This window comes from Natator depressus, chromosome 1 (genome assembly GCF_965152275.1).
Source record: "Natator depressus isolate rNatDep1 chromosome 1, rNatDep2.hap1, whole genome shotgun sequence".
In the NCBI taxonomy this organism is placed as follows: Eukaryota; Metazoa; Chordata; order Testudines; family Cheloniidae; genus Natator; species Natator depressus.
In genome coordinates, this window is record NC_134234.1 from 113,193,116 (window position 1) to 113,205,393 (window position 12,278).

General features: G+C 40.3%; 1 protein-coding gene across 1 annotated transcript in view; it reads left to right on the forward strand.

Moving 5' to 3' along the window:
• Positions 1 to 12,278, forward strand: part of UXS1 (UDP-glucuronate decarboxylase 1) — a 92,534-nt gene that overhangs the window by 33,433 nt on the left and 46,823 nt on the right. The window contains exon 6 of the mRNA XM_074964514.1: positions 5,984 to 6,164. Coding sequence (XP_074820615.1) covers positions 5,984 to 6,164 — 181 coding nt within the window. The remainder of the gene's footprint in view (positions 1 to 5,983; positions 6,165 to 12,278) is intronic.

Here is a 12,278-nt window from a genome sequence, read left to right on the forward strand (position 1 = left end):
AGACTGAAATTTGGCCTCTGTGTCAGGGATGTGCCTTTGGCCATCCCTGTGAAAATCTACTCAAATCTGGCCAAGTTATAAGCCTTTGAAAAATCAGTTTGCACGTACAGATTTAGTAGATTTTAACAGCTACATTTCTTGAAGATTCTGTCCGTGGTGGCCATGCTCCAACCTGTAAATGAGCAGGACTTTTCCTGAAATTGCAGATCTGCGCTGCTGTTGGCTGTGCTGGATCCAGGTCCAGACACTTGAACTGAGAGCAGGGAACCTGTCTCTTCTGTCCTCTTTGTGCTGTCCTGCTGGGCACAGGCAGCATGGAGGAGAAAGTGTCTGATTTGAATGCAGTGGGGGCAAAATCCAGACCTGCTGAGGTGCGGGAGGATGGAGTAGTTCGGGAGAAGGAGCCTGGAGAGACAGGTGGTGCTGGATGGGCAAAGAGACTGGGGTTGAGAACCAGTGGGGGCTGGAGAAAGAAAGTGAGGAGGGAAGAGAGACTGATCCGACAAGGAGTCAGGGTGCAGGGGTTGGGGGAGAGAACTGGGACTGGCTGAACGAAGAAACTGGGGCAAGGCGGTGGGGACACTGAGATTAGATGAGGAGCCCAAGAAGGCAGATTGGGACTGGGAGCATGGATGCGGAGGTGACTAGAGGGCATGGAAGGGAAGAGAATGATCAATTGAGAAGATGGGAAGGGGAGGAAACTGGGACTGGCTGGGTAAGGAGACTGGACAAGGAGGCTCTGAGGGACAGAACATAAAAACGGCCATACTGAGTGAGATGAAAGTCCATCTAGCCATCTTCCAACAGTGGCCAGAGCCAGGTGTCCCAGAGGGAATGAACAGAACGGGGCAACCATCTAGTGATCCATCCCCTGTCGCCCTTTCCAGCTTCTGGCAAACAGACTAGGGACACCATCCCTGCCCATCCTGGATAATAGCCATTGGATAATAGCCTATCCTCCATGAATTTATCTAGTTTTTTTTAAAGCCTGTTATAGGCTTGGCCTTCACAACATCCTCTGGCAAAGAGTTCCACAGGTTGGCTGTGCATTGAGTGAAGAAATACCCAATTTTGTTTGTTTTAAATCTGCTGTCTATTAATAGAATAGAACTTGGAATCTGGAGGGTTTGGGCAAGGAGACTGGGATGGGAAGCCTGAGGAGTGGAGACTTGGAGACTCTAGGTGAAGAGAATAGGACTGGGGCAAGGAGCTTGTAGGGGTGGGGGAGGAGAATGGGACAGAGACAGGTTGGAGGGGATTGGGCAGAAGGGTCATTGTTGGGAGAGAATGGGCAGAGAAGAATCTGCCCACTAGACCACAATCCCCTCTAGAGCCTGGAATGGCACTCGAGGTCCTGAGAGTCACCATTCCTCTGATGTCAGCAAGTATCTGTGGAACCCACTGGCAAAGTGTCTCATCCCCCGATGGTTCTGGTTCACATAGAGGATAACCACCTACAACTATATCAGGTACTCCATTAGCTCAGGTGGCAGAGAGCTGTGCCGTGGATCTCCAGGTTTCAACCCTGTTGATGAAGGTTGTCTATATGATACCATAGGATGGAATTTGTTTTTCCATTTTGCTTTTTGAAAAACTTAGGAAACCACACGAGGAGTTCTACATTAAAAGAACATTAAGGTTGCAAAGTCAAGCACTCAAAAATTAGAAAATGCCAGAATTAAGGTTGCCCTGTACAAATAGTTTTGCTCCCTGGGGCATATGTAATTGTGATGCCGGCCTTAATTAAATGACCACATACTATTTTTCCCTCAGGGTCTCTTCCTCATTTAGTGCACAGACTGGACACACACAATTAATGGATACTTTTGACCTTAATCTCTGTGCCTTGGTTTCCCATCCGCAAAATGGGGATAATACCAGTGTCTTATCTCTCAGAGGTGCTATGAAAATTAATTCACTTCTTTGAAGTGAAAATTGGTGATCAAGAATGTTTGCGCAGCCCTCGGATAGCTATGAGCACCTTAGAAAAGCCTGTGAAGAAAGTAGTAATTCTGTCTTCAGGGCAGAGTTTGAAGAGTCTACAGTAAATAAGGCATGGAGCCACACATTGAGGAGAAATAATATACTGAATAGCTGATCAAGTGAGTGCAATGCATTCTGCGCACTGAATGAGATGGGGTCCTTTAAAAAAGTTAGATTGTCTCATAATCCATTTGCACAGTGGGACTGACATGAGACTGCACAGGCATTTCCCAATTTGTGGGATTTTGCAACCTTAATTTTTATGTAGTTTTTGTGTGTGTTGTTGTGCATGGGCTTTTTAGATGCAGTCTTTAAAAATTGGATAACGGAATAACTAAGAAAATTGGTTGGATGTTTCGTTCAATTCTGAATTAAAGTAGGCAGAATAGTGCCTTTCTCTCTCTCCTGTAGGAGAAATAGCTGAATAGCTTGATTGTGCATGGCAGAAGAAATCACTGAAAGGGAAAGCCAAGTGAAAAACCTGAGCTCTCCAGTCAGTTTTGAGCATTTGTGGGAGTGAATTCCATAATGTGGCAGTGAATTCCATTATGTAAGTCCAGCTCCTGTGAAAGTTGGGTCTTCTGTGCTCTCCAGGCTCTCCGTTGTCTGACAGTTTCATTGTGTTGGTAGAATGTAGCTGTCAAGAAGGGACATGGTCCCAGAGGAAAAAGTGCATTTTCAGGCAGCTGAGGTCAATATAGGGATTGCTTTGGGTATCCGAGCCCAAATCTTAAACTAGGCATTGAATTCATTGGGGAGCAAGTGCAGAAAGAAAAGCAAGGAGGTGAGGTGTTTACAGTGACTGTATATGCCCACTGTACTCTGGAGTCTGCTCATGTTCCCAGTTTGATTCCAGAGGCAATTGAAGGTGTGTTAAACCTAAGAAGTTCATTATGGTTTGGGTCCTGGGTGCCTTAGAGACCGCCTTTCTGTTCATACTCTTGCCCATAAGTTGAGCATACTCAAGCTGACAACTCCTAGATGTGTCCATTTAGGACTCGATTTAGTCTCAGTGGAGGGTTCCTCACTGAGTTCATTTCCACTACCACACTGGTCCAATAGAGCCCAAGTCTGTTAAACTCTATTCCTTGCTGCTGGGCCTGTCTGTTTACCCATGCTTTTCCTGAGAAGATGGGTAGGTAGTAGGCTGCTTTCTTTCTTGGAAAATTTCTTAATATGGTTGATGTCAATTTAGGATCAGGACCATGTGCTCTCTAAATCTTATGTGATGTACCTATGAAATTATAAAATGAAAATATAATGTCATTTCGACGGGATATTAGATGTCTGAAAGGGATATTAGATGCCTGAATCTGACTGAAAGCACCAGATATGACTGCAACGAGAAGGAAATGAACCTGCATGGCAAATATACAAACTTCTAAGTGTTCCAGATAGAGATGAATTATATGCTATTTTTAATGCATTTTAGTAAATGTTGAAGTCATCAACCATTTTATAATACTATTAAAGTAAATTTATTCTACCCAGATGGTGCTAGTGTATCCTCCTCAAGCACTAGGTATTGGGTCTGCAGGTTTGAAGTGACAGTTGTTGATCTGCAACATAATGAATTTGTGGTCTGTTGTGATTTGTAAGCAGCTGTGTTTTGAAATGAAGTGTGTCCACCCTGTCTTTCTGAACTACTGTGATTGCTGGAAGATTATATATAGACAATTTGGGTGCTAAAATCATCCTTTCCTTCCTTTTGATGTAGCCTGAAGTGAATTAAAATTATGTTAAATTAATTCAACAACTGTTTACTTTTCTGGGGAAATATTCAGCTCCTTTTCCAAATAATCTTCATCTAATCTTTACAGAAGCCATACATTAATCAAGATAATCTAGATTTATCATAACAGCCCTTGGTAACATTTCAAGATGACTGCAAAGTTTAAAAAAAAAAAATTGGGTTTGTGCTCTATTTTGCTTGCTTACAACATTAAAAGAGAGCCTAAACACTTGCCTGTTTTTTCAAAATTTTGTTTTCTCACTGTACCTAAGAAATATCAGCAATTTTGGGTCAAGCCTTCTCTGGATTGTTGCATAGAAGTGGTACCAGGGGTTTATTGCAGCTTAGTCAAAGGAGGTGAGTTGTGGCTTCTTCCACAGAAACAGATTTTTGTCACACACAGTGCAGAAAGACAAGACACCTGGTATGTGGTTTAACTAGACTTCATCTTCCTTTTGTTGTTCATTCTACCTGGTGGAGGGTTGCTGTCAGTCCCAGTACCATTGCTGGGACCCCACCACCCTCTCCTTGCTGTACCAGACATGAGAAGCCCTAACCCCATTCCCCACCTTCTTGTACAGATACCTTTTCCTAATCTGCTTTCAGTTCCAGCTTATCTGGGAACTGGCTCCCTTATTGAATAATTACCTGCACTGGGCACCTGCCCCCAGTAGTTGCCAGCAACAGAAGAAAAAAGAAATTTAAATAATCTAACTAAAAATTCCTCCTCAGTTGTTCAGATTTCACTGTTGTTGTTGTTTTTATTTACTGTGCCATTATATCAGTAATTCTGAATTTCTAATGTGAAGTAAAACAAGTGTGGGAGAATGGGAGGGGAACTTTCAGGCCTTTTATGGAAGAAAATAGGAGTAGAAACAATTTTCCATTTATAGGTCACCTGTCAGGCAAATAACACAGGCAAATAGAAAATTATTTTCCCTATCTTTTTTTCTTTTAAATTTGCATGACAGTCTTTTTTTATTCAGTGTTTGGGGGGAAATGAATATTTTGGCTTTTATTAACAGAAGTAAAAGGATTTCAGCAATCTGTATGATCCTTCTGATGACATTTTATCAAATTGTCACATTATCCAGTAGTTGGATTCATTTCTTGACAATTACAGGAAATCCTTTCACTGTGTAGTTTGCAGGGCACTGGTAATCATTGAAGTGCACTGATGATACAGTGACTGTATAGTTAGATCACCTTGTTAAACCTGATCTTGATCATAAAGTCACATAATAGTACATTTCATATGAGATGTCATACTGGATCAGGTCAATTTATTTTGGTTAACTGTCTTTGGCAGTGGCCAACTTCTGTTTCCTTATACATTCATTAAAACTGCTTGTGAAGCCTAGAGAAAATAACTGCTTCCATAGACATGTCCCTTCGAACACTTTGCACAACGTGCGACTTGAACCTCTTTGTTGAAGCAGTCATACAATTACTGTGTTCAGTGATTCACTGCTCTTTAAGGGTGAGCTGCAAAAGCTAAGGCTTTTTGTACTTTTAAGCACTTTATGGAAAGGGTGTGAAAGTTAACTTCCAAAGGTTTTTTCTTGTTTCTTTACAATAGAGTTTCAGAGCTTGTGTATCCTGTTCTTCTGTCATCCATAGAGTTACTAGCTAGATTGAAATATAAGCTGAAAACTGAGCAATACAGTGGGAAAGAGAGAGAAGACAGTTTGGAGGATGTTTTTTTTTCACACTCACACTTAACAGCCATATGGAAGAAGAGAGATTCAACTCCTTTGAATAAGATGAGAGCACTTAGAATATTTCTTTAAGCCCACCCCTCCCCACCATATCCTCCATCAAAACCAGGAGAAGACCAGGCTTAATTGTAGTAATATCGGGAATGTTGTGTGTTTTTTCTTGTGCATGAAGGGCACAAGCCCAATTTAGAGGGGCAGTAGGGGTCAGACAGGAAAGAAAAAAATTGAATCCTTTAATATTCTCCACAATGGTCTTTGTTCAACATTTTCAAACCAGGTGAAGTATTTCTCTTGAAATGTTGTGCTACCTAATATTGGGCCTGAAATTAAAAAAAAAAAAAACCAAAAAAAAAACTAAAATGGAAATGGAGTTGTGTTCTCCTCTCCCCCCCCCCGCCCGAGTGGTTCTCCTCCCCCTCCCCCCCCACCCCTCCGAGTGGTAAGCAAAGTTTTGAAAGCTGCTGAATGTTCTTCTGTCTTCATGTTTGTGGACTTTGTCTGGTGTTTCTGTAAAAAGAAAAAAAAATTCATACCCACTGTCCTAATGCAGATAACTGGAGGAGCAGGGTTTGTGGGTTCTCATCTTACTGACAAACTAATGATGGATGGCCATGAGGTTACAGTTGTGGACAACTTCTTTACGGGCAGGAAAAGAAATGTGGAACACTGGATTGGTCACGAGAACTTTGAACTGATTAATCATGATGTCGTTGAACCCCTGTACATTGAAGGTGAGTAGCCTGCTTAAACATTGATATGCTTTGTTTTCTGCACTTAATCACACTTTCCCAGCAGAAATGCATTTAGAAATTGGATTTGTATGCAGTTTTGTGGCTTGATCTGTGTTGGTGTGGTCCACCGTGCTCTGTCAACCTAGTTGTCATGACCTCTGAGGGGTCGCAGAGAGGTTCAAAGAGGTTTTCACATTGTGAATGCCCTCTCTCTTCCTGACTAGATGGGAGGTGGATTCCAAAAACATTTATTATCACATAACATGAGAATGACCATACTGGGTCAGACGAAGGGTCCACGTAGCTCAGTAGCCTGTCTTCCAACAGTGGCTAGTGCCAGATGCTTCAGAGGGAATGAACAAAACAGAGCAATTATTAAGTGACCCTGTAATCCAGTCCCAGCTCTGGCAGTCACAGGTTTAGGTTCACCCAGAGCATGGGGTTGCATCCCTGACCATCTTGGCTCGTAGCCATTGATAGACATACCCTCTATGAACTTACCTATTTCTTTTTTGAACCCAGTTATATTTTGTTGTACCATGAGTTCATGTTATGGAAATCCCCGGTTCTTGTATATCCACACTTCCTAACCATTTCGTTGCAAGCCCCCTGTGAGGTAGGGACATGATGTCACTGAATTCCCCACCTATCCAAAAAAACCCACTCTTGTAATAAAAAGTGTAAGCAATCCTACACCTAAATTACCATAAGCAGCAGAACATTGTTCTGTATTGTAAACAAACTGATGTTTTAGTTAATTACTGAACATTGCTCAAGATGTATGTGTTATTACAGACTTCCTTTGGAATAAAGCAGCATGTGGTGTGGTGATGAGAACTTTATTTTAGTCACAGTGGCGTTTTTTTTTCATTCCTTTTATAATTTGAAACTGTGCAGCTATATAATAGTTATATATTTAAAAGAAGAATGGTAGTGGAAGCCTTGTTTGCTCTCCTTTTGCTGTATTTCTAATGGATGGAACTTTGCAGAAAAATTTCTTGTAAATCCATCTCCGTAGAAGTCTTGTGATGGGCGTCTGACTATATCAAAGCATGTTATGCTAAAATAGTTTTGCAGATGTGCACTCATTCTCTGTTCTGACAATGCATTGGTTCAGTTACTTGTTTTACTTCAGCCTGTGCTTCCACTGAAGGCTAATGGGACTAGGATCTGATTAACTGGATGTGTTTACTGCAGGTACTAGTAGCTTATACCTCAGCCAGTTCACTCTTGTCAGCTTTCCTTATCTCTTCCCCCAGTATTACCTTCATTTTACCTGATTATACTTGGTATATTTACAGAGGCTTAGCAGTTTTGCTAATACTGTGGACAAATTACTAAGCACTAATGAATGGGAATAGTGAAAAGTTTCTACTAACTCTCCTATGCTGCGAATAGTTACGACATCAGCCAGCAGTTTCATGCATTTTAGTGTGGTATTCAGTGAGCAGTTTACCAGATCTCTTCTGCGTTCCAATCCTATCAATTCAGACAGGCAAAGTAAAGTTTTTAAGAAAAGAGTCCACTATTTTGCTTTGATATTATTTATGATACACCTAGGATGTGTTTAGAGGATACATTAAAAATAATCCCTGCCATGAAGAGCTTACAGTCAACATCAGATGTGCCACAGTAAGTGTAAGTAATAAACTAGGTGGTGTGGTGAAGCCCGGAAAGAGAAGTTACTGTAGTAAGGTCTCCTGGTTTTTTGTCTTGGGCACATTTCATCTCTGGGTGGAACCCTAAAAATTAGGATAATTTTGCATAACATTGGGTTTTTAAGAAAGAATTTGAGTGCAGGTTTGGTGAAGAGAAGTATGGGAGGATGATCCATGCATAGGGAGCAGCAGTCATTTATTTGCTGCCTTCCAAGACACTAGACCGTTTCTAGAATGTTTAACACGATAGCTTTTCTGTGGTATAGTGATTATTTAATCAGGAGACTTAATTCCTTATCTAGAGAGAAGGATATGTTCTTGATTGCATTTGATTTTGAATTTCGTCCCCAGATATATATCCTCCATGTATGTTTAAATGAGTCTCAGTGGGAATTAGCTTTGCAGAAGCTTCTAGGGGAAGGCTGTGTTGAAGTCCAGCTCTTTGATTCCCAAGAGGTAACCAGCATTTTCTCATAAGTATGAAGCAACATCCAGCTTTTCGGGATGCATCTGTCCTTGACTGATGCAGAGATACTAGCAGATGGCCTAAAAGAACTAGTTTTGTTCTCTGTTCTGTGAACTTCTTGGCTCAGGATTATCATTTCACACAGGAATTGCCTTCACTTTTTCAAATTCATTGACTATAACACCAACAGAAGATTTACAGAATTGTAAAGCTTTCATTTAAGGTTTTCTGTCTAAGTGGAAACTAAGGCAGTTACTACTTTCATTAAATTAGAACAAATAATTTTGCAAATTATTGAAACAGTCCAGAGAATGATGTCTGGAAAAGCACAGTACTCTTACAAAACTGGGAGGGCAAACCTGATTTTATGGTAATTGAGTCACCGCTTTAAAATTTTATAGATGTTTACTCTCTTCAGAATGCTGCTGTCAAGATCCTAATACGGCTGGTATTTAGGAAGAAAAAATGGCAATCCTGCCTGCTCTGCATGGCTAATAAAGACCCCATATATTACTTGTGAGAGGGTGGGTTAGCACCTGTGTCCTTGGGATCTATACAAAACCATACTAATAGATCTAAATTGTATTGGAAGTGATTGAATGGAATTCCAGTATAAACCTGTGTGGGGAGAAAATAACATGTGACTTTTTCATAATTGCATTAAGATCTAGTACTGTCTTTGTCAAGACCCCAGACTAATTAGTAGTGATTATATATTGGATTCCAATGTAACTATAGAAGGCACTTCAACTTATTTTTTTAAATAAGTTTGACCTACACAAATTGTGCTTATATGATGCAACATTATTAAAACAGTAGGTTTAATTTGTGGAATAAAGACGCTGAGTCACAGCCAAACTTTGTAAATTGCAGGGTAGGGTCAGGAGATGACCATCATACTCTAGTTTAGATTCTTAAAAACAGGTTAGCATCTGTCAATGTTCAGGGCTGCTGCTTTCAGACTGCTCCTCCTGTCGCATGTGTGCACACAGGGAGGTAAATGTTTTCTCAGGTAGTTGCTGTATTTGGCTTGTCTACCCCATTGGAAGAAATGGATTGCTTTGAGGGCAGCTGTGAGAACAGCCCCATCGCTCTTCCATCTTCCCTAAATAGTACCCTGGGAAGGCTTCAGGTGTGCTCCTAAACAGGACGATGTGCACATGTTTTCTCCCCCTCCTTTCTTTCTATTCCATGCCCAGCAAGTACAGCCTCTCAAGCAAGATGGCTGTGGGTAAGGATGACAAAAAAGTGACTTTGAAGTTTAAAATCCCCAAGGTGGGTTGTGTTGGTTTTTTTGTGGTGCACATGATGGCCATGAGGAAAACTACCATAAAGCAATAGAAACTGAAATAAATGGTGCTCTGCAGTATTTAGATACAGTATGGTGTTTAATACTAGTAAATCTTTGAGCATCCAAGGATTTCAGTGGACTTTGCAATATTTATTAAGCCCCACAGAATTCTTGTGAGGCAGATAAATATTGTCCCAGTACTACATCAGGGAGTTCAGCATGAATCGGCAGTCCATTAACACGTGTGAAATGTGACCCTTCTGTATATAGTCAAGGGCTACCATACAAAAAGCATCCATTACAATCCTCTTCAGCACTTTCCAAACAATGAGCGGATTATACAGTTTTCATTACCATAATCACAAGTGCAGAGTACTCAGTGAACGCTTTGTCATTACAGCAAGCACATAATACTATGGGAGCATGGTTGCACAGTAGGAATTTTGCTAATGGCCTCCAGCATTTCGCTGTACAGTTAGGTACTTTCAGTAAAACAATACCAGTGGGACATAGTTAAAGTTGTAATCTGTTTTAGTGTGAATATTGTGTCTTGGCTGGATGTGAAATACGGTCTATTTGCAGCATGTGATGAAAGGCAATTCCAGAATGACTCTCAAAGATAAGGAGACTCTCTTCAAAATCTAATCCGTGTCTGCCTGCACTACATAACATGAAGTAGCTAACGGAGGCAGAGTTCCTGCATGGAGAAGATCCCATCGAAGTTACCCTGAATAATTAATCATTTGTATTCCCAGACTTATTGGAAGGCGTGCTCTGAGTTAATTACAGATCTGTACAAGTCTTTCAGTCTAGCCATTTTTCATGATTTCAGAATGGGAACATAACTCATGGCAGGTTAATTATTAATTTCACATCTATTTTCTGTAGGCATATATGAAGGGTAGGGTTTTTTTCATTTAAAAGACACTATCAGCTTAAATTTGGCTCGAAATTAAAACAAACTTTTTAAAAATAATCAATAAATATGTATCCCTCTCTGAAGTGTACCATAGAAGTGCTTGAATGATGGCATAAGAATTTAGGTAGATGGGGTTATTGTAGCACTAAGAACCTGAAAGTGGAGAACGCTAGGGGAAATGCCAAAAATAAACAGCATAAATAGGGTATAGTAACAAGTGCATGGATTTTCAGTTTTTTCACTTTACTATATATATTGTTAGTATCATAGGTAAATGCATTTATTTGCAATGTACTTTTAAAATATTGACTCAAATGGAATTTAAACATGTTCTTAAAGTTAATAATGTTCTTAAGTGCTTTGCACGATCAAGGCTTAGGTTGACTGACCCTTTTACATAAGGATGTTAATTCTTTAAGCTGGTGTCTTCAGTAGCTGAGAATTGTTATCTTTTTGCAGAAGTTTGAGCAGTTAACTTCATGAATGAGAAATACCAGATAAATTCGTAGTGCATGTTTCTTCCTTTCCTTAGATATTTTCCTAGAACAGGCTGTACCAAATACAACTGACGTGCCAGTGTGCTGATATAAGATCTGTTAAATGCTCTGGAATTTCTCAGGCCAGTTTGTCAAATACAGCAGAGTTATCAATGCTTCAGTAGTTGCATCCTTATTCAGTTTTATCCCATTGTTTTCCCCCCATCTTCCAAATAATTATTTTATTCTGCTTAATAGGGAGCAGGTAGTACAATAGGACAAAAGCAGTCTTTGTTCTGTTTGTACATTGCCTAGCGTGATGGGCTCCTCGGTACTACTGCAGTAGAAATATTTCTTAATCTCTCAGTTCTAGGAACTGTCATTCCGTCTTGCTTTATAGGTCACAGGTACAATAAATTGTGTGTTTTGAGAAGTTCTTGCTCCTGAGGCACTGTGGATCAACTCTAAGGATCTTGCTGTGAAAATGTTATGGGGATAGCCTCATTCCTAGTGAGTTTTGGCCCAGGTCAGATTCAGGGCAGGTAGCAATCTTCTGCTCTGGAGAATCTAGTAGTGGAATAGTGATTGGTGCAAGCCAGGCATCAAGATGAGACCAGTGTGGATAACGTCGCACTTTGTGTTCAGATGGTGCGTGGCTCTAATCGGTGATATCAGTCTCATTTTATTAAACACTCACACAAAAAAGCACAAAAATAAAAAAAATTTTCATGTTATGGGTTGGTATTGGTAGGGTTTTACCAACTGTATAAGTGATTCTGCTGAAACGTAAAAGGTTTTGATTTCAGTATAGTATTAAACTTGAATGAAAAAATAACTTGTAGCTTGCGGTTTTACCACCTCACACTATACAAACTGCACCTGCACCCAATCTAACCTGGGGCTTCCCCTGTCTGAGCGATTTCTGTAATAGACCAACAGTGGGAGAACTGCTAAAATTCTCAGTATAGATGCTGCCTTATGGGGAATCCCATCTACCTAAGATGCAAGGAGTTTCTGTGTCCCTGACTAAAGTTAATCTTTTTGCTTAATATTTGTTGGCTGTAATTTATATAAAATGTTTATTGTATTTGTAATGTTGAGATGTGTTGAAGGCAGGACCAGAAGAGACAGCCATTGGTTATTGCAGATAAATTGTTAGACTCTCCCAACTCTGCCTTTTTTTGGAAGGCACTTGGATACTATAGTGATAAGTGCGGGAAAAGTGGATAGCATTCAATTACCAAAGACTTCCATCATCCAAGGAAGGTTTTTCAAAGTCACAACATCTAGTTGATCTACAACCC